Source organism: Nomascus leucogenys, chromosome 12, assembly GCF_006542625.1.
Source record: "Nomascus leucogenys isolate Asia chromosome 12, Asia_NLE_v1, whole genome shotgun sequence".
Lineage (NCBI taxonomy): Eukaryota > Metazoa > Chordata > Mammalia > Primates > Hylobatidae > Nomascus > Nomascus leucogenys.
In genome coordinates, this window is record NC_044392.1 from 44,867,613 (window position 1) to 44,889,647 (window position 22,035).

The 22,035-nt window shown below is 44.6% G+C and overlaps 1 protein-coding gene across 1 annotated transcript in view; it reads left to right on the forward strand.

Moving 5' to 3' along the window:
• Positions 1-21,449, forward strand: part of CCT3 (chaperonin containing TCP1 subunit 3) — a 27,824-nt gene extending 6,375 nt beyond the window's left edge. Inside the window, exons 6-14 of the mRNA XM_012510978.2 lie at positions 5,307-5,424; positions 9,399-9,585; positions 11,398-11,547; positions 12,860-12,992; positions 13,160-13,241; positions 18,225-18,405; positions 19,247-19,492; positions 19,753-19,884; positions 21,114-21,449. Of these exons, the coding sequence (XP_012366432.2) occupies positions 5,307-5,424; positions 9,399-9,585; positions 11,398-11,547; positions 12,860-12,992; positions 13,160-13,241; positions 18,225-18,405; positions 19,247-19,492; positions 19,753-19,884; positions 21,114-21,218 (1,334 nt within the window). The 3' untranslated portion in view covers positions 21,219-21,449. The remainder of the gene's footprint in view (positions 1-5,306; positions 5,425-9,398; positions 9,586-11,397; positions 11,548-12,859; positions 12,993-13,159; positions 13,242-18,224; positions 18,406-19,246; positions 19,493-19,752; positions 19,885-21,113) is intronic.
• Positions 21,450-22,035: the final 586 nt, after the last annotated feature.

Below are 22,035 nucleotides of genomic sequence, written 5' to 3' on the forward strand. Positions count from 1 at the left end.
GGAGTCTCACTCTTGTTGCCCAGGCTGGAGTGCAATGGCATAATCTCAGCTCACCGCAACCTCCCCCTCTTGGGTTCAAGCGATTCTACTGCCTTAGCCTTCCGAGTAGCTGGGATTACAGGCATGGGCCACCATGCCTGGCTAATTTGTATTTTTAGTAGAGACAGGGTTTCTTCATGTTGGTCAGGCTGGTGTCGAATTCCCGACCTCAGGTGATCTGCCCACCTCTGCCTCCCAAACTGCTGGGATAATAGGTGTAAGCCACCATGCCTGGCCCAAGAGGGACTATTTTAAAATAAGGGATGCTAATTTTTATTTATTTATTTATTTATTTATTTTTTTGAGACAGAGTCTTGCTCTGTCGCCCAGGCTGCAGTGCATTGGCGCAATCTCAGTTGACTGCAACCTCCGCCTCCCAGATTCAAGTGATTCTCCTGCCTCAGCTTCCCTAGTAGCTGGGATTACAGGCGTGCGCCACCACGCCTGACTAATTTTTGTATTTTTAGTAGAGACCAGGTTTCACCATGTTGGCCAGACTGATCTCGAACTCCTGAGCTCAGGTGATCTGCCAACCTCGGCCTCCCAAAGTGCTGGGATTACAGGTGTGCGTCACTGCACCCAGCCAAGGGATGCTAATTTATAGTGTTGGCCCACATATCTAAAAATAAAGTTCTTAATGAAAATTATTATTATTTATTTTTCATAGAGATGGGGTCTCATGTTGCCCAGGCTTGCCTCAAACTCCTAGGCTCAAGCAATCTCCTGCCTCAGCCTCCCAGAGTGTTTTTCTTTTTGAGTTGGAGTCTTGCTCTGTCACCCAGGCTAGAGTGCAGTTGTGCAGTCTCAGCTCACTGCAGCCTCTGATCCCAGGTTCAAGCGATTCTCCTGCCTCAGCCTCCCGAGTAGATGGGATTACAGATGCCCACCACTGCGCCCGGCTAATTTTTATATTTTTAATAGTGACGGGGTTTCACCATGTTGGCCAGGCTGGTCTTGAACTCCTGACCTCATGATCCACCTGCCTCAGCCTCCCAAAATGCTGGGATTACAGGCTGTGAGCCACCGTGCCTGGCTAAGCCTAGCTAATTTTTCAAATTATATTTATTTATTTGTTTATCTTTGAGACAGAGTTGCCCAGGCTGGAGTGCAGTGGCACAGTCTTGGCTCACTGCAGCCTCCATCCCTGGGGTTCAAGTGATTCTCCTGCCTCAGCCTTTCTGTTAGCTGGGATTACAGGTGCCCACCACCGTGCCTGGCTAATTTTTTTATTTTTAGTAGAGATGGGGTTTCACCATGTTGCCCAGGCTGGTCTCACCACACCTGGCCTTATTTATTTATTTTTATTTTTAAATTTTATTTATTTATTTTTGTGTGACAGAGTCTCACTCTGTAGCCCAAGCTAAAGTACAGTGGCATCATCTTGGCTCACTGCAACCTCTGCTTCCTGGGCTCGTGATTCTCGTGCCTCAGCCTCCTGAGTAGCTGGGATTATAGGCGCATGCCACCAAGCCCAGCTAATTTTTGTATTTTTAGTAGAGGTGTGGTTTCACCATGTTGGCCAGGCTGGTGTCGAACTCTCAACCTCAGGTCATCCGCCTGCCCCGGCCTCCCAAAGTGCTGGGATTACAGGCGTGAGCCATAGTGCCCAGCCCTATTGTACTGTATTTTGAGAATGATGAGTTGAATGAAAATATGCTTGAGAGTCACAGTCAACTAATCCATCTTTAGATCCAGTTCTTTTGAGGATTCAGAACATAGCCAGTTACGGACTTTTAGGGAAAACCTGGAAGGATGAAAGAGGAGGGAGGAAAGATTTCATACGCTTTTTTATTTTTTGTAGTAGAACATGAGCTTTACATATCAGACAAAATTTTCTAGCTGATAATTTCAGTTGAATCATCTAGAGATAGTGGGTAGAATAAGTATCCATGAGTCCAAGTATCTTAGATGTAGATGGATTTAAGAATGTGAAAAACAACACTTGACCAGCCTTAAAGAAATCTTCTGTTACAGTTCTAATAATTTCTTAATAGGGCATATCCTTTTCTAAGTTATCCTACTCAGGCTTTTGCTTTTTTTTTTTTTTTTTTTTTTTGAGACGGAGTCTCATACCGTCGCCCAGGCTAGAGTGCAGTGGCGCAATCTCAGCTCACTGCAGCCTCTGCCTCCCGGGTTCCAGCAATTCTCCTGCCTCAGCCTCCCAAGTAGCTGGGGTTACAGGCACCCACCACCATGCCCAGCTAATTTTTGTATTTTTAGTAGAGACGGGGTTTCACCATGTTGATCAGGCTGGTCTCAAACTCCTGACTTCAGGTGACCCTCCCACCTCAGCCTCCCAAAGTGCTGGGATTACAGACGTGAGCCACCATGCCCAGCCACTCAGCCATCTTTTAAAATGCAATAATATGCTGCTTAATGATGGGGATACGGGCTGGGCACAGTGGCACACGCCTGTAATCCCAGCACTTTGGGAGGCCAAGGTGGGCGGATCACAAGGTCTGGAGTTCGAGACCATTCTGGCCAACATGGTGAAACCCCGTCTTTGCTAAAAATACAGAAAATGAGCTGGGCATGGTGGCACGTGCCTGTAGTCCCAGCTACTCGGGAGGCTGAGGCAGGAGCGTCACTTGAACCTGGGAGGCGGAGGTTGCAGTGAGCCCAGATCACACCACTGCACTCCAGCCTGGCGATAAAGTGAGATTCCGTCTCAAAAAAAAAGAAAAAAAAAAAGATGGGGATACGTTCTGAGACAAATGCATTATTAGGCAATCTCATTACTATGCAGACTTCATGGAGTGTACTTCACAAACCTGGGTGGTACGGCCTACTACATACTTAGGCTGTATGGTGTAGCCTATTGCTTCTAGGCCACAAAGCTGTATAACATGTTACTGTACTGAATACAGTTATAATACAGTGGTAAGTATTTGTATAATAAGCATAGCTAAACATAGAAAAGGTACAGTAAAAATATGATAATTTCATGCGACCACTGTCATATATGTGGTTCATTGTTGGCCGAAACGTTAAGTGGTATGTAACTGTATTTTTTGATTATTTTTCTTTCAATATACATGATTGACACTTTGGAATTGAAACAAAATATATTGAATTCAAACACTGGAGCACATACTAATGAATAACATATTATGTACATTTTTAAAAGCTTATTTTACCTGCCAATAAGCAGGTAGTACAAGCAATTTGTGCAAAAGGCTTTTGACAAAAAGAATATTTACAATACTCTATACTTTTTCTAGAAACAAGCTTTTTTGTGTGTGTGTTTGTATCTATGTATGTGTTATTTTGTGTGTGTCTATTAGAAAGTAAAGACAAATTTTATTTATTCATTTTAAGACAGAGTCTTACTCTATCACCCAGGCTGGGGTAACTGGGCACAGTCTCCACTCACTGCAACCTCTGCCTCCCAGGTTCAAGCAATTCTTATGCCTCAGCCTCCCACCTAGCTGGGATTACAGACACCCACCAACACACCTGGCTAATTTTTGTATTTTTGGTAGAGACAGTTTCACCATGTTGTCCAGGCTAGTCTCAAAACTCCTGATCTCAAGCGATTTGCCTGCCTCGGCTTCCCAAAGTGCTGGGATTACAAGGTGTGAGCCACCGTTCCCAGCCAGAAAGTAAAGACAAATTTTAAAAGAAGGAGATGTTTTACCAATAATCCCTTATCCAGAGGGTAAATTGTACACATTTTCTTTTTCTGTTTTTTTTTTTTTTTTTTTGAGATGGAGTCTCACTCTGTGGCCTAGGCTGGAGTGCAATGGCATGATCTTGGCTCACCACAACCTCCGCCTCCCTGGTTCAAGCAATTCTCCTGCCTCAGCCTCCCGAGTAGCTGGGAATACAGGCGTGTGCCATCATGCCCGGCTAATTTTTGTATTTTTAGTAGAGACGGTTTCACCATGTTGGCCAGGCTGGTCATGAACTCCTGACCTCAAGTAATCCATCTGCCTTGGCCTCCCAGAGTGCTAGGATTACAGACGTGAGCCATCGCGCCCAGCCTTAACTGTGCACATTTTCTAATTTTAATTTTTTATTTTTTTGAAACAGACTCTTGCTCTGTTGCCCAGGCTGGAGTGCAATAGTGTGATCACGGCTCACTGCAGCCTTGACCTTCTGGGCTCAATGAGTCCTCCCAACCCAGCTTCCCAAGTAGGCATGGGCACATGCCACCATACCTGGATAATTTTTGAATTTTTTCATAGAGACAGGGCTTTGCTGTGTTTCTCAGGCTGGTCTAAAAATTCCAGAGCTCAGGTGATCTGCTCACCCTAGCCTCCCAAAGTGCTGGGATTACAGGTGTGAGCTACCGCATCCAGTCTTGAATATTCTTTCAGAGGTAAGGTTTTGTGTGTTTTGTTTTTAGTTCAAGCAGTTTGACTACATCCTAAGGTATAAAAGTACTAATAAACAAGTCAGTTTTTCTTTTGTGCATTTTTCTTTATTTTAGAGCCTTCAGGGAAATTTTTTTTTAGAAAGATCAAGAGAAGGCCAGACGTGGTAGCTCACGCCTTAATCCCAGCACTTTGGGGGGCCGAGGTGGACAGATCACCTGAGGTCACGAGTTCAAGACCAGCCTGGCCAACCAACATAGTAAAACCCGTCTCTACTAATAAAGTACAAAAGTTAGCTGGGTGTGGTGATGCATGCATGTAATCCCAGCTACTTGGGAGGCTGAGGTGGGAAAATCGCTTGAACCTGGGAGGCAGAGGTTGCAGTGAGCAGAGATTGTGCCACTGCACTCCAGCCTGGGCGACAGAGCGAGACGACTCCTCAAAAAAAAGCAAAAAGATCAAAAGAATAAGTAAGCCCTGGAATCAGTCTTTCATCATTTTATTTATTGAGACAGGGTCTCGTTCTGTCACCCAGATTGGAGTGCAGTGGTGCAGTCACGGCTCATTGCACCCTCAACCTTCCGGGCTCAAGTGATCCGCTTAACCTCAGCCTCCTGAGTAGCTGGGACTGCAGGCTCGTACCACCACACTAAGCTAAATTTTAAAATTTTTTTGTAAAGACAGGGTCTCACTATGTTGCCCAGGCTGATCTTGAATTTCTGGGATTACAGGTATGAGCCACCATGCCTAGCCTGGGCAACAAGGATGTTTTCTGTATAAGTTGTCGTGTCTTATACAAAGTGTAAAATTTGGAATAGTATGAATGGCCAAATGTCATACCTTTTGGGAGAGTCTGATGTAGGAGAGTATTTTTTGGAAGAATAATGAAGTTACTTGCCTTGATATCCAGATACTTTTAAATATTACTATGGTGCTTGTTATCTTTTTCAGCGGGAGAAATGCTGTCTGTAGCTGAGCACTTCCTGGAGCAGCAGATGCACCCAACAGTGGTGATCAGTGCTTACCGCAAGGCATTGGATGATATGATCAGCACCCTAAAGAAAATAAGGTATCTTGGGGGCAAGAAATAGGTAGTATCAAATATGAGAGGCCTGGCCAGACGTGGTGGCTCATGCCTGTCATCCCAGCACTTTGGAAGGCCTAGGCGGGCAGATCATGAGGTCAGGAGATGGAAACCATCCTGGCCAACATGGCGAAACCTCGTCTGTACTAAAAATACAAAAAATTAGTTGGGCGTGGTGGCGCGTGCCTGTAGTCGCAGCTACTCGGGAGGCTGAGGCAGGAGAATCGCCTGAACCAGGGAGTCAGGTTACAGTGAGCTGAGATGGCCCTGCTATGCTCCAGTCTGGTGACAGAGCGAGACTCCATCTCAAAAAAAAAAAAATTAGCCAGGTATGATGGCGCACACCTGTAATGCCAGCTACTCAGGAGGATGAGGCAGGAAAATTGCTTGAAACCAGGAGGCAGAGGTTGCAGTGAGCCAAGATCTCTCCACTGCACTCCAACCTGGGCAACAAGAGCGAAACTCCATCTCAGAAGAAAAAAAAGAAAAGAGTATATTACCTCTAGCTTCAGGGAATTTTAGTTAAGGTCAAACATCGTGTAGAGTCATGTAGAGCAGTGTCTTGAATAAAAATTTTTGTTTAAAAAGTAAAACCTGGCAGGGTCCGGTGGCTCACGCCTGTAATCCCAGCACTTTGGCCCAGGTGGGCAGATCACGAGGTCAGGAGTTAGAGACCAGCCTGGCCAACATAGTGAAACCTCGTCTCTACTAAAAGTAGAGAAAATTAGCTGGGCATAGTGGCAGGCGCCTGTAATCCCGCTACTCAGGAGGCTGAGGCAGGAGAATCGCTTGGACCTGGGAGGCGGAGGTTTCAGTGAGCCGAGATTGCGCCACTGCACTCCAGCCCAGGTGACAGAGTGAGACTCTGTCTCAAAAAATAAAAAGTAAGACCTGGGCTGGACGCGGTGGCTCACACCTGTGATCCTAGCACTTTGGGAGGCCAAGGCGGGTGGATCACCTGAGGTCAGGAGTTCAAGACCAGCTTAGCCAAGATGGTGAAACCTCATTTCTACTAAAAATGCAAAAATTAGCCGGGTGTGGTTGCATGCGCCTGTAATCCCAGCTACTTGGGAGGCTGAAGCAGGAGAATCATTTGAACCCGGGAGGTTGTGGTGAGCCAAGATCGCACCATTACACTACAGCCTGGGCGAACAACAAAACTCCATCTCAAAAAAAATAAAAATAGGGCTGGGCACGGTGGCTCACGTCTGTAATCCTAGCACTTTGGGAGGCCGAGGCGGGCAGATCACGAGGTCAGGAGATCGAGACCATCCTGGCTAACATGGTGAAACCCCGTCTCTACTAAAAATAGAAAAAAATGAGCCAGGCATGGTGGCAGGTGCCTATAGTCCCAGCTACTTGGGAGGCTGAGGCAGGAGAATGGCATGAACCCGGGAGGCAGAGCTTGCAGTGAGCCGAGATTGCACCACTGCACTCCAGGCTGGGCGACAGAGTGAGACTCAGTCTCAAAAATAAATAATAAAAATAAAAATGTATAATATATTCTTTTTTCCACACCTGACTGGAAATGGTTTGTTTGTTTTTTCTTTATTTAAATATTCTACTCATATGGTTTAGTCACTAGATGCATAAGTGTTTAGTAATTTGGTGAGGTTTATGTTATACTGCCTGCTCTTTTTTTTTTTTCCTTTTTTTTTTTCCTTAAGACGGAGTTTTTGCACTTGTTGCCCAGTCTGGAGTGCAATGGCGCGATCTCGGCTCACTGCAACCTCCACCTCCTGGGTTCAAGTGATTCTCCTGCCTCAGCCTCTCGAGTAGCTGGGATTACAGGCATGTGCATCCACATCCGGCTAATTTTGTATTTTTAGTAGAGACAGGGTTTCTCCATGTTGGTCAGGCTGGTCTTGAACTCCCAACCTCGGGTGATCCACCCATCTTGACACCTCCCAAAGTGCTGGGATTACAGGCGTGAGCCACCGCGCCCGGCCATATACTGCCTGCTCTTAAACATGTTGTACGTTAATATCTTTGTCTGGCACACTTAAGAATGAGGTGTTTGATCTAATTATTTTTATGTAGTAAGCTCTGTGAGAATGTAGAGGTACCCAAAGATTTTATTGTGTGGAGCTGCACGCTTAGAAAGCCTTTTTTTTGAGACGGAGTTTCACTCTTGTTGCACAGGCTGGAATGCAATGGCTGGATCTCGGCTCACCGCAACATCTGCCCCCTGGCTTCAAGCAGTTTTCCTGCCTCAGCCTCCCGAGTAGCTGGGATTATAGGCATGTGCCACTATGCCTAGCTAATTTTGTATTTTTAGTAGAAATGGAGTTTTTCTCCACGTTGGTCAGGCTGGTCTCGAACTCCTGACCTCAGGTGATCCGCCTGTCTCGGCCTCCCAAGGTACTGGGATTACAGGCGTGAGCCACCGTGCCTGGCCCGAAAGATTTTTTTTTTTTAATCAAGTAATAACTGCCTACCTAGAACAGTTTAATCTTATTTTAAAAAAAAATTTTGGGTGGGGGGTTGGTCTTGCTCTGTTGCCCAGGCTGGAGTGCAGTGGCATGATCTCGGCTCACTGCAACCTCCGTCTTCTCGGTTCAAGCAATTCTCCTGTCTCAGCCTCCCAAGTAGCTGGGACTACAGGCGCATACCACCACACCTAGCTAATTTTGGTATTTTTAGTAGAGATGGGGTTTCACCATATTGGTGAGGCTGGTCTCAAACTCCTGACCTCAGGTGATCCACCTCGGCCTCCCAAAAAATTTATTTTTTAGAGATAAGGTCTCGCTTTGTTGCCTAAGCTGGAGTGCGGTGGTGCAGTCACAGCTTACTGCAGCTTCCAGCTCCTGGGCTCAAGCAATCCTGCCCCAGCTTCCCAAGTAGCTAGGACTATAGGTGTGTCCACCAAGCCCTGCTAACTTTTTTTATTTTTCATAGAGATGAGGTTTTTCTCTGTTGCCCAGGTTGGTTTTTAACTCTTGGCTTCCAGCTATCCTCAGTCTTCCAACGTGTTGGGTTTACAGGCATGAAGCACGGCACCTAGCCCCCTTTATCTTAGATACTACTTTTGGAGTCATTGCCTCTTCCCAAAAGTCCATAATTCAGCCATTTAATAATTGGTATATTATGTGCCTTTCACTGTTAAAAGAGGGATTTTGTTTATTTTGGGGTTTTTTTGAGACAGAATCTCACTCTGTCACCCAGGTGGTAAGGCAGTGACATGATCTCAGGTCACTGCAACCTCTGCCTCTGGAGTAACTGGGACTACAGGCACATGCCACCACTCCTGGCTAATTTTTGTATTTTTAATAGAGATGGGGTTTCACCATATTGGCCAGGCTGGTCTCGAACTTCTGATCTCAAGTGATCTGCCCGCCTTGGCCTCCCAAAGTGCTGGGATTACAGGCGTGAGCCACCGTGCACAGCCGAAAAAGAGATTTTAGCATTATGTGAAAATATCTTGTGAGGAAAGACTGAAAGTAATATAAAAATGGTAAATACATAAAATGTGTTTACAGTAACATAAAAACACAAAGATGACCAGTTGGTGGTCATCTTTGACCACTGTGGTACACCATGAGTTAAAAATAAAATTTGCTGTTCAAAATGAATGATTTGATGAAACTCTTAAAGTTGGCTAGTTATGGGATAAAGTTTCATAGAAAAAAATGTGTCTTGACCTGTGTTGTAAAAGTGGAAAAGTTTACTTGGTTGAAGCAGAAGATAAGGAACAAATTATTTTACTATAATCTTTGTATGTAAGTGTAAAGTGTTGCTCAGGGAATTGAGGCACCTTCTACGGATGAGTTGTAATCTTGCTGAAAGGCAGAGGAATGGACAAAGTTTACCTCCTAATGTCCTTTTAGTTTCCTCCAAAGGAACAAGTCCCCTTGTTCTGCCTCTTGGTCCATTATTATAGTCACTGAGGTATAGATAAGGCACATCTCTACATATCTAACATGCCTTCTTCACATATCATCTGGTTTTCTTTTCTCTAGTATCCCAGTCGACATCAATGACAGTGATATGATGCTGAACATCATCAACAGCTCCATTACTACCAAAGCCATCAGTCGGTGGTCATCTTTGGCTTGCAACATTGCCCTGGATGCTGTCAAGATGGTACAGTTTGAGGAGAATGGTCGGAAAGAGATTGACATAAAAAAATATGCAAGAGTGGAAAAGGTAAACTTTCGCAGTGTATACATTGGGTCAAATTACGTTAGCATGAGTCATCTCACTTGTGAGGAAATAGTTTGTTTTTCATGCTGTTGTTTTGTGTTTGAGACAGAGTCTCTCCCTGTTGCCCAGGCTGGAGTACAGTGGCACAGTCACAGCCCCCTGCAGCCTCAAACTCCTGGCCTCAAGCAAATCCTCTGATTTGCTAGGACTACAGGCACATGCCACTGTGCCCAGCGAATTTTTTTTTTCTTTTTGTGGAAATGAGGGTCTTATGTTGCCCAGGCTGGTCTTGAACTCCTGGCCTCAAGTGATCTTCCCACCTCAGGCTCTCAAAGTGCTGGGATTACAGGCATAAGCCATCACACCCTACTTGAATGAAGTAGTTTTAAATCAGAGCAAGGTATGTTTTTTTGTTTGTCTTTTTGAGATGGAGTCTTGCTCTGTTGCCCAGAGGCTAGAGTACAGTAGTGCAATCTCGGCTCACTATAGCCTCCACCTCCCGGGTTCAAGTGATTCTCCTGCCTCAGCCTTTAAAATAGCTGGGATTACAGATGCCCGCCACCACGCCCGGCTAATTTCTTTTTGTATTTTAAGTAGAGACGGGGTTTCACCATGTTAGCCAGGATGGTCTCGAACTCCTGACCTCAGTGATCTGCCCACCTTTGCCTCACAAAGTGCTGGGATTACAGGGTGAGCCACTGCGCCTGGCCAAAGTAAGGTATCTTTAGTTAGAACTGGGAAGAACTATACTTGCTGCCTGGAAACAAAAACCTAAAGAGGCTACCAAGTAGGGATTTCTTCAAATAATTTTGTTGTTACCTTCATTGCTATCCCTACACAAGGTTTATAAGGACAAGGGACAGGCTTATTGGTGTCTCCATGTTTGTGTATTTGCATACATCAGTCATTTGGTCAGGATATAAGCTTAACAAGGGCTCTATTACATACTGCTATTATAACAGTAAGCCTCAGAAAGCTCTCTCTGCTCTCTACTAAATTTCATTAAGATCAAAAAGTTTAGTAGTATAGCTTGTGGCCAGTAGGTGGAGCCCCAAGCCTAAAATTCTCTGGCAATATATTTATTTTTTTAATTGGAGAGACCTAAACCCTTATTTATTTAAATAGCAATTGGGTCTCAATGTGTTGCCCAGGCTGGTCTCGAACTCCCAGCCTCGAGGGATCCTCCTGCCTGAGCCTCTTGAGTAGCTGGGATTTTAGGTGTGAGCCACTGTTCCTGGCTCATAAGCCCCTCTAAGTCTTTTTGTCAAGTCATTGAATTTCTGTGGGTCTCAGCTGACCTTCAAGTTGAGTGTCATGGTCTAAAATTGGTGTATTTCCTAGTGGGAAAAAAATGTAATTCCAACCATATTTTTGAGCTTCATCAAAGAAAGGTACCTTAGAAACCTGAAACACTGGGCCAGGCGCGGTGGCTCACACCTGTAATCCCAGCACTTTGGGAGGCCGAGGCGGGCGGATCACGAGGTCAGGAGATCGAACCCATCCTGGCTAACATGGTGAAACCCCATCTCTACTAAAAATACAAAAAAAAAAATTAGCCGGGCGTAGTGTGGGCGCCTGGAGTCCCAGCTACTCGGGAGGCTGTGGCAGGAGAATGGCGTGAACCCGGGAGGCGGAGCTTGCAGTGAGCCGAGATTGCACCACTGCACTCCAACCTGGGCGACAGAGCGAGACTCTATCTCAAAAAAAAAAAAAAAAACCTGAAACACTGGCTGTTTGGGAAAGATGAACATCTGGGAAGGAAATTAAGAAATTGTCTCTTGATTGTGGATTAAAGTGCAGTTGTCTTTTGTTCAGATACCTGGAGGCATCATTGAAGACTCCTCTGTCTTGCGTGGAGTCATGATTAACAAGGATGTGACCCATCCACGCATGCGGCGCTATATCAAGAACCCTCGCATTGTGCTGCTGGATTCTTCTCTGGAATATAAGAAAGGAGAAAGCCAGGTAAGGTTCTTGGCCTTGTTCCTTAAAGTAGATGCAAGAATCTGACTACAAATATGAACAACAGAAATAAAAGGTATGTTTATTGCATGCCTTCTGGGTGCATAGTGTACACTGACTCTTAGAACAATCCTTTAGAATAGTTGGTATTGATTTCATTTTACAGATGAGGGATCTGAAGCTCAAACAAGTAGGTTAATTGCTTGAGGAATACAGCTAGTATTGGCCAAAATCAAGATTTGAACCTGGTCGTGTTTGGCTTGTTTCATACGATCATGCTGCCTTTCCTAATGCACCAGGGGAACATAAGGTAGGAGTCAATTCAGCTTTGAAGTACTAAAGGAGAATTTCAGCTCAATGCAGTGGCTCACACCGATAATTCTAGCACTTTGGGAGGCTAAGGCAGGTGGATGGCTTGAGCCCAGGAGTTCAAGACGAACCTAGGCAACATGGCGAATACCGTCTTTTATTAAAAAAAATTAACTGGGCGTGGTGGCATGTGCTTGTAGTCCCCACTACTTGGGAGGCTGAGGCGAGAGGATTGCTTGAACCCAGAAGGTCAAGGGTGCAGGGAGCTGTGATCACGCCACTGAACTCTAGCCTGGGCAACAGGCTTGAGTTGTCTCAAAAAAAATAAATAAATAAATTCTAGACGGCAGGAGGCTCACAAGGCTCCATCACATTTGGAAAGAATAAGAATCAATTAGTGGGAAGAATTAAGACCCAGAATTTTCATGCACACTGCCAGGACAGATGTAGGATTGGACTGAGTGGTCAGAGACCTTAGAAAGGTCAAACTCAACACTAATTGCTGTGTGACTTTCAGTTCTGGTTGTTTTATAATGATATAACTAGAGCTGGCCGGGTGTAGTGGCTCACGCCTGTAATCCCAGCACTTTGGGAGGCCGAGGCAGGCGGATCACGAGGTCAGAAGATCGAGACCATCCTGGCTAACATGGTAAAACCCCGTCTCTACTAAAAATACAAAAAAAAATTAGCCGGGGGTGGTGGCAGGTGCCTGTAGTCCCAGCTACTCGGGAGGCTGAGGCAGGAGAATCGCTTGAACCCGGGAGGCAGAGCTTGCAGTGAGCCAAGATCGCGCCATTGCACTCCAGCCTGGGCAACAGAGCGAGATTCCATCTCAAAAAAAAAGCAAAACTAGAGCTAAATTCGCTTACAGAGGTGTTGAGGTCATGGCTTTAATGTAATTCTGACTGAGATACGTGGGAGAGGTGGGTGGAGGGAATATAGTATGACCCTTAGAGCTTCACCAGTCCAGGGATTTTAAAATCAGTGTTTTTTCTTGACCACACAGACTGACATTGAGATTACACGAGAGGAGGACTTCACCCGAATTCTCCAAATGGAAGAAGAGTACATCCAGCAGCTCTGTGAGGACATTATCCAACTGAAGCCCGATGTGGTCATCACTGAAAAGGGCATCTCAGGTGGGACTTTGTTAATTTTTCCAGCCTACCTTTGAGGTAGACGAGGGCGGGTGATTTGTTTTCTCCCCTCATGTTTGGCAGGGGCGTAATAGTGTCATGGTTAAGAGTACTTTGATTATAAAACCAGTTCAGAACCCAGCTTGACATCTCTACTCTTGGATTTGTAGATTTAGCTCAGCACTACCTCATGCGGGCCAATATCACAGCCATCCGCAGAGTCCGGAAGACAGACAATAATCGCATCGCTAGGTGAGTAGGCCAGGTAAAAATAAGACTTTTCTTCCCGTGTGTTTCCTTTTTGTAGTTGCATAACATAGTCATCATTACCTGAAAAGGTTTAATAAAGGATATAGTAACAGGTGGAAATAACCTTGGCTTAGCTGCTTGCCCTCTTCAGAAGTCCTCTAGTCCAACAGTTATTTACTGCGTGAGTCTCATCTGTACTGCCCCTAACCATTAGTGAGCAGCTTGTGCTTAGACATCTGTAATTGCTACTTTGGTGGGTGTCCGTTACATTTCTAAATAACTGCCTATCAAAGAGGTTTTCTTTAATGTCATTATGATGATTTTTGAATGAACATTTCCAGAGTAGCCTGTTTTAAGTGGCCTGGATTATAGCAGAACCATCAGTTTCCTCAGCTACATCCTTAGCTGCTATTTATGCAACTCTAGATTGCATTCACTACTTCTGCACTGATGTCTGTGCTCATAGACCATTCTTTTTAATAGACAAAGTCTTGCTGTGTTACCTAGGCCTGTCTCAAACTCCTGGGCTCAAGCAGTCATCCTGTTCTCAGGCTTCCCAGTACCTGAAACTATTGGCATGCACCGCCATGCCCAGCAAAGTTCATTCATTTTTAATTTATTAAAAAGCTGACAAATCTACCCCAACATAATGTATCACAGATCCAAATCATATTTTATACTTTTATACCCCAAAGGGTATTAACATGCATACGCATAGTTGACTTCACATGGCCATGAGTTGGAGGGAGTGACAAGCAATTAGTCCTACATTCATTAAACTTGGGTCAGACATATGTAGTCATCCTTTGATATCCACGGGGCATTGGTTCTAGGATCCCTCCTTGAATACTAAAGTTTGTGGATGCTTAACCCTTATATAAAATGGTATGGTATTTGTGTATAACCTATACACATCCTTCTATACACTTTAAATCACCTTTAGATTGCTTATAATGCCTAATACAGCGTAAATGCTATATAAATAGTTGCTATACTGTATTGTCTTTAAAATTTATATTATTTTTTGCTGTTGTATTATTTTCCATCCCCCAGCCCCGCCCCCCGCCACCATATTATCGATGCATGGTTGGTGGAATCTGCATGTGGGACCTGCGGATATAGAGGGCCAACTCTACTTACATGCTTATTCGCCTTCCTCCTTGCTTGACCTTTGCATCTTTGGTACAGTCTTATTATTGGCCTGGAGACTCAACTGGGCAGTACAGGATGGGTTATATCTAGAAATTACCATTATATAGTATAGACATGTTAATTTTTTTCTTTTGTCTTTCTTTTTTGCAGGTTCTAGTTCTCTAGTTGAAATATGTACATGTTAGATATGCATGAAAACTAATTTGTCCAGATTTTAGTAACCACAAAGTATATTTTGAATTCAACTATATCTGGTTATAATAGTGATGACTAGTTGCCTTAGGTGTACAGTTGACCCTTGAACAACTTGGGGGTTAGGGGAATCAGTCCCCAAGGAGTTGAAAATCCATGTATAATTTTTTGACTCCCCCACTCCTAATAGCTGACTGTTGACCCAAACCCTTACCAATAACACAATTAACTATCACATATTTTGTATATCATATGTGTTATATAGTGTATTCCCTTAAATAAAGCTAGAGAAAATGTTATTAAGAAAATCATAAGGGCAGGGCACGGTGGCTCATGCCTGTAATCCCAGCACTTTGGGAGGCCAAGGCAGATGGATCACCTGAGGTGAGGAGTTCAAGACCAGCCTGGCCAACATGGTGAAACCCCGTCTCTAATAATAATACAAAAATTAGCTGGGTGTGGTGGTGCATGCCTGTAATCCCAGCTATTCGGGAGGCTGAGGCAGGAGAATTGCTTGAACCAAGGAGGCGGAGGTTGCAGTAAGCCAAGATGGTGCCATTGCACTCCAACCTGGGCAACAAGAGTGAAACTCCATCTCCAAAACAAGAAAATCACAAGGAAGAGATAACACATTTACTATGCCTTAAGTGGAAGTAGATCATCGTAAAGGTCGTCGTCATCATCTTCATGTTGAATAGGCTGTGGAGGAAGAACAGGGGCTGGTCTTTCTGTCTTGGGTGTCAGAGGCAGAAGAATGGTAGAAGGGGAGGCAGGATGGGCAGGAGGCACACTCGGTGTAACTCAGTGGAAATACATCGTAATTTGTCTGACTTTTGCTTTTTTGTTTCTCTAAAAATATTTCTGTATAGTACCAGTCCCTCTTCCACTGCTTCAGTTTCAGTGCCTCTATCATAGAAGGGTCCATATCATAAAAGAAGTCAAAAGCAGTCTTGAATAATCAGAAGCCTTCTGCCAGATTGTCTAATGTCAGTTTGTTTTCTGGCACTGCTGCTTCTACATCATCTTCCTCATCATCTGGCACTGGTTTGGAAGCAGTCGTCTCCATCAAGTCATCTTGTTTGGTTTTTTTTGTGGTTTTTTTTTTTTTTTTTGAGATGGAGTTTCACTCTTGTCGCCCACGCTAGAGTGCAGTGGCACGATCTCGGCTCACCACAACCTCCGCCTCCCGGATTCAAACGATTCTTCTGCCTCAGCCTCCCGAGTAGCTGGGATTACAGGCATGAGCCACCAAGCCCAGCTAATTTTGTATTTTTAGTAGAGACAGGGCTTCTCTGTTTGTCAGGCTGGTCTTGAACTCCCAACCTCAGGTGATCGCCTGCCTCAGCCTCCCAAAGTGCTGGGATTACAGGCATGAGCCACCACACCTGGCCTGTCATCTTCTGTTAATTCCTCTGGTGTAATGTCTGTTAGCTCTTGAGTTTCTCCAAGATTCATATCTTGAAACCCTTCACCACCACCACACCAATTTTTTAGCCACATCCATAGTCTCTTTCATGATTTCCTTGATTCGTGATTTCCTTGATTGGCTCTGTCATAAATCCTACAAAGTCACATACAACATCTGGACACAGTTTGCTTCTGCAGAAATCTATTGTTTTGGGCTTGATGGCTGATGGCTTTCATAAGGCTATATCTATAACAACTGTGGCATCTTCGGCAATGTAATCCTTTCATATTTTCATCATGTTCTCTTTGTTGGGGTTCTCTTTCATAATGTTGACTTTTTTTTTTTTTTTTTTTTGGAGACAGAGTCTCGCTCTGTTGCCAGGCTGGAGTGCAGTGGTGTGATCTTGGCTAACTGCACCCTCTGCCTCCTGGTTCAAGCGATTCTGCCTCAGCCTCCCGAGCAGCTGGGACTACAGGTGCGCACCACTATGCCCAGCTAATTTTTGTATTTTTAGTAAAGATGGGTTTTCACCATGTTGGCCAAGATGGTCTCGATCTCTTGACCTCATGATCCGCCCGCCTCGGCCTCCCAAAGTGCTGGGGTTACAGGCATGAGCCACCATGCCCAGCCGACGGTTCTTTACATGAAGTACCATGTGTAATAAGCCTTACAGGTCCTTCTCTGACTGTGTGGTCTAGAGTATTTGAATGTCTTCAGTGTTGAACTCATGGGGCTCTGGGTAGCCAGGGGCATTGTCCAATATCAGAAGCACTTTAAAAGGCAGTCCCTTTCTGGAAAAGTACTTCCTGACTTCAAGGACAAAGCATCGATGGAAGTAATCCAGAAAAAGTGTTCTTGTTTTCCAGGCCTGGTTGTACAACCACAAGACATAAACTTGACTGCCCAAGGGACAGGCTAACTCCTTTGCACAAAATCCTGGTGCTCCCTTCTCTTTCTTACTAATAAATGTCATTTGTGGCATAATCTTCCTGATTAGGTCGCTTTCATATACATTAAAATTGTATTTAGGCAGATACCATTTCTCCTCAATGATTTCTCTCTCTCTCTCTCTTTTTTTTTTTTTTTTTTTTTTTTTTTTGAGACAGAGTCTCACTCTTTCACCCAGGCTGGAGGGCAGTGGTGCAGTCTCAGCTCACCACAACCTCTCCTTCCTAGGTTCAAGCGATTCTCCTGCCCCAGTCTCCCAAGTAGCTGGGAGTACAGGCGTGTGCCACGACACCTGGCTAATTTTTTCTTGTATTTTTAGTAGAGACAGGGTTTGACCAGGCTGGTCTCAAACTCCTGACCTCAAGTCATCCACCCACCTCGGCCTTCCAAAGTGTTAGGATTACAGGTGTAAGCCACCAAGCCCAGCCCTCAATCATTTTCTTAATGGTATCTGGGAACATGTCTGCAGTTTCTTGGTCAGCAGAAGCTGTTTCCTGCTATCTTGACATTTTAAAAGCCAAACAAACCTCTTTCTAAAATTATCAAACCATCCTTTGCTGGCATTAAATTCTCCAGCTTTAGATCTTTCACCTTCCTTTTCTGATGAGGTATCATAATTATTTCACATTTTCTCAAATCATATTAGTGTATATAGATAGGCTGTTCTTACCTACATAAAACCTGCATTTTCAATGTGAGATTAATAGGTATATTTCTCAAAAAAAAAAAAAAAAACAGGGTTTTCACAGCTGCTGGTGTAACTGCAATGCTGCTGTAACTGCAATAACGGCTTCAGTTTGTTGTTGTTGTTGTTTTTGGGTTTTTTTTTTTTTTTTTTTTTTTTTTTTTCAGATAGGGTCCCACTCTGTTATCTAGGCTGGAGTGCAGTGGCATGGTCACAGCTCACTGCATCCTTGATATCATGGTTTCAAGGGATCCCTCACCTCACCCTCCTGAGTAGTTGGAGCTACAGGTATACATCACTATGCCCAGCTAGTTTTATATTTTTTTGTAGAGACAGAGTCTTGTTACGTTGCCTGGGCTGGTCTCAAACTTCTGGGCTCAAGCAATCCTCCTGCCTGGCCTCCCAAAGTACTGGGATTACAAGTATGAGCTGCTGTGCCTGGCACCCTGAAAATCTTTTTCACCGGACAGGCAAGACCTCTTAAGTGTTGTTTCCAACCATCCACTTGTGCCCGTATCCCTAGCTACAGACCCTAGAGACTAGGGAAATGGGTAAAAGTATCTGAAATCATCTGATTCTCCCCACCTCTTCCATCCAATAGAGCCTGTGGGGCCCGGATAGTCAGCCGACCAGAGGAACTGAGAGAAGATGATGTTGGAACAGGAGCAGGCCTGTTAGAAATCAAGAAAATTGGAGATGAATACTTTACTTTCATCACTGACTGCAAAGATCCCAAGGCCTGCACCATTCTCCTCCGGGGGGCTAGCAAAGAGATTCTCTCGGTGAGTCAGCCTTGGATGTATGACCAGATGAAGTAGATCACTAGACTTCTTGAGAGTTTCCCAAAGGGCCTAAAATAATTCTGTGGTCCATTTATAGCTATTTAATTTGGACCTATAGCCACAAATTCCTTTTCTGCTTCCTTTTTTTAATTAAATAATTTAAAATTTTTAAAATTGTAATAAGCATAAAATTTACCATCTTAATCATTTTAATTGTACAGTTCAGTAATGTTAAGTATATTCATGTTCTTGTGCAAGAGATCTCCAGAACTTTTTCATCTTGCAAAACTGAGACTGTACCCATCAAACAAGATATCTCATTTCCTCCTCCCTAGCAACAACTGTTTTCTTATTTTTTACACTGAAGTTATAAATATTACTTTTTTTCCTCATTGAGGCTAAGTAACTTTCCCAAAGGCACATAGCTAGTAAGTAGGAGAGTGTACAACACCATGCAACCTCCTAAAAGATACAACTAGGAAGGGATGGAATAGGTTATGGCTCTTATCTAGCAAGATACATGCTGTTTGTTTCCAGATAACTAGCAAGGGATGAAATAGGTTATTGCTCTAATCTAGCATAATGGACAAAGACCTAACTTTATGGTTGGGTGACACCCGCAAACCCTTTGCAGATACCACTCCCCGCCACCCTATATTACAGTCGTGAGTTATATATTCTCAGGTAAATAATCTGCTCTGCCCAGTAGGGGTTCCAAGCACCTTTTCTAGTTGCCCTCCTTGGTGGTTTACTAACTTTGGCAGTTAGGAAATCCTTTTGGTGCCTCTGATTTTATGAGTCATCAAGCTTTGGTTTCATACTGTCTGTTTGCTTCTCCAAGGAAGTAGAACGCAACCTCCAGGATGCCATGCAAGTGTGTCGCAATGTTCTCCTGGACCCTCAGCTGGTGCCAGGGGGTGGGGCCTCCGAGATGGCTGTGGCCCATGCCTTGACAGAAAAATCCAAGGCCATGACTGGTGTGGAACAATGGCCATACAGGGCTGTTGCCCAGGCCCTAGAGGTCATCCCTCGTACCCTGATCCAGAACTGTGGGGCCAGCACCATCCGTCTACTTACCTCCCTTCGGGTGAGTTCCTCTCCAAGCTTTTCTCTTGATGGAGTAGGGAAAGCTGTGTTTGCCCTGAGGGGAAGGTTCATATCTGGCTATCCAAATTCTGTTTATAGTTTATTCCTTGAAATCTTTCTCTCCTTTTAGTCTTTGACTTGTTTGCTGTCATTGCCATTTTTCCCTATCCCTTCCGTACTGGTCCATTATTTTTTACTTCATTTTTTACCTGATGTTTCCTATTAACTTATTTTCCCCTTTACTTCTTGCTTCACTTGCAGGCCAAGCACACCCAGGAGAACTGTGAGACCTGGGGTGTAAATGGTGAGACAGGTACTTTGGTGGACATGAAGGAACTGGGCATATGGGAGCCATTGGCTGTGAAGCTGCAGACTTATAAGACAGCAGTGGAGGTAAGGCACCCTAAGATATGTACATGCTGTTTAAATTATTTATTTTTGAGACGCAGTCTCACTCTGTTGCCCAGGCTGGAGTGCAGCGGTGTGATCTCGGCTCACTGCAATCTCCACCTCCTGGGTTCAAGCAATTCTTGTGCCTCAACCTCCCAAGTAGCTGGGCTACAGGCATGCGCCACCACTCCCAGCTAATTTTTGTATTTTTTAGTAGAGATTAGGGTTTCACTATGTTGTCCAGGCTGGTCTCGAACTCCTGACCTCAGATGATCTGCCCGCCTTGGCCTCCCAAAGTGCTGGGGTTACAGGCATGAGCCACCATGCCCAGCCTGGTCTAGTCTTGAAGGGAGGGGTAAAGAAGGCAGAATATTCCTCTAAGGTATTCCAAGGCATTCTATCTCCCTAATTATCTTTAACTCATACTAAAAGCAAGATAATATAGCACAATCTGTATCACTTGCTTAGGGAGAACTGCATTTATTTATTTATTTATTTTGAAACAGAGTATTGCTCTGTTGCCCAGGCTGGAGTGCAGTGGCACGGTCTTGGCTCACTGCAGCCTCCACCTCCCGGGTTCAAGCGATTTTCCTGCCTCAGCCTCCCAAGTAGCTGGGATTACAGGTGCCTGCCACCACGCCCAGCTAATTTTTTCTATTTTTAGTAGAGACGGGGTTTTACCATGTTGGCCAGGCTGGTCTCGAACTCCTGACCTCGTGATCCGCCTGCCTTGGCCCACCAAAGTGCTGGGATTACAGGTATGAGCCACCACACCTGGCTGAGAACTGCATTTTACATTCAGGACTGAAAAGGCCGGGCGTGGTGGGTCACGTCTGTAATCCCAGCACTTTGGGAGGCTGAGGCAGGTGGATCACATGAGGTCAGGAGTTCAAGACCAGCCTGACCAACATGGGGAAACCCCATCTCTACTAAAAATACAAAATTAGCCGGGCATGGTGGTGCAGGCCTGTAATGCCAGCTACTTGGGAGGCTGAGGTAGTAGAATCGCTTGAACCCGGGAGGCGGAGTTTGCAGTGAACCAAGATCATGCCACTGCACTCTAGCCTGGGTGATAAGAGGGAAACTGTGTCTCAAAAAAAATAAAAGACTGAAAAGGTAGATTTCAGACAAAATGGCAGTTCCGTAGTAGGATCTAGGTGATAGATCTAAAGGAAAGAAAAGTGTCCTTTCCTTCTCTGCTGACCTCTTTGCATCTGTGGTTTTTCTTCTAGACGGCAGTTCTGCTACTGCGAATTGATGACATTGTCTCAGGCCACAAAAAGAAAGGCGATGACCAGAGCCGGCAAGGCGGGGCTCCTGATGCTGGCCAGGAGTGAGTGCTAGGCAAGCCTGCTTCAATGCACAGAACCAACAGAGTCTCCCCTTTTCCTGAGCCAGAGTGCCAGGAACACTGTGGACGTCTTTGTTCAGAAGGGATCAAGTTGGGGGGCAGCCCCCAGTCCCTTTCTGTCCCAGCTCAGTTTTCCAAAAGACACTGACATGTAACTCTTCTCTATTGTAAGGTTGCCATTTAGTTTGCTTCCGATGATTAAATCTAAGTCATTTGAGAAAGTTGTTATGTGTTTTTCAACCTTAGGCCATCTCTCTTATCTCCTGGCAAATAGGGGGAGGCAGAAAACCTTACTGCGAAGGGAAGGGAGACCTGGAATGAGGGCATTCAGACTCTTTTGCCTTCTTGAGGAGGGAGTATTCTTCAGACTTCTCAGTAAATTTTGGTTGGAAAGACCCTTTTGGAGTTCAAAGGATAATACTGTAAAGCTTACGAAGCACCATTTTGCATTCACCACCCAAAGAACAAGAGGAACCTGTCTAAAGCATGGGTGTTCCCCATATGTGGTTGTATGTAGAGCAACACCCAGTACATCCTAGGGCTCTGGCATGTGTCCTAAAGGACATATAACATCTTTTTTTTTTTTTTTTTTTTTTTTTTTTGGTGTGGTTTTCAGAATTCTCCCTTTACCGTGAGTTATTCTCTGCCCTCTTCCAATGTTCTTACGATTCCAGTCTTCATTTTGGCTTGCTGGCGTATTGTCATGCCAGTATCCTGTCACAGTCAGACCTCTCTGCCTTTCTGCTAGCAGAAACAAAATATTTAAATTCCATTTGTTTTTATCAAGGAGAGAAAAAAAATCT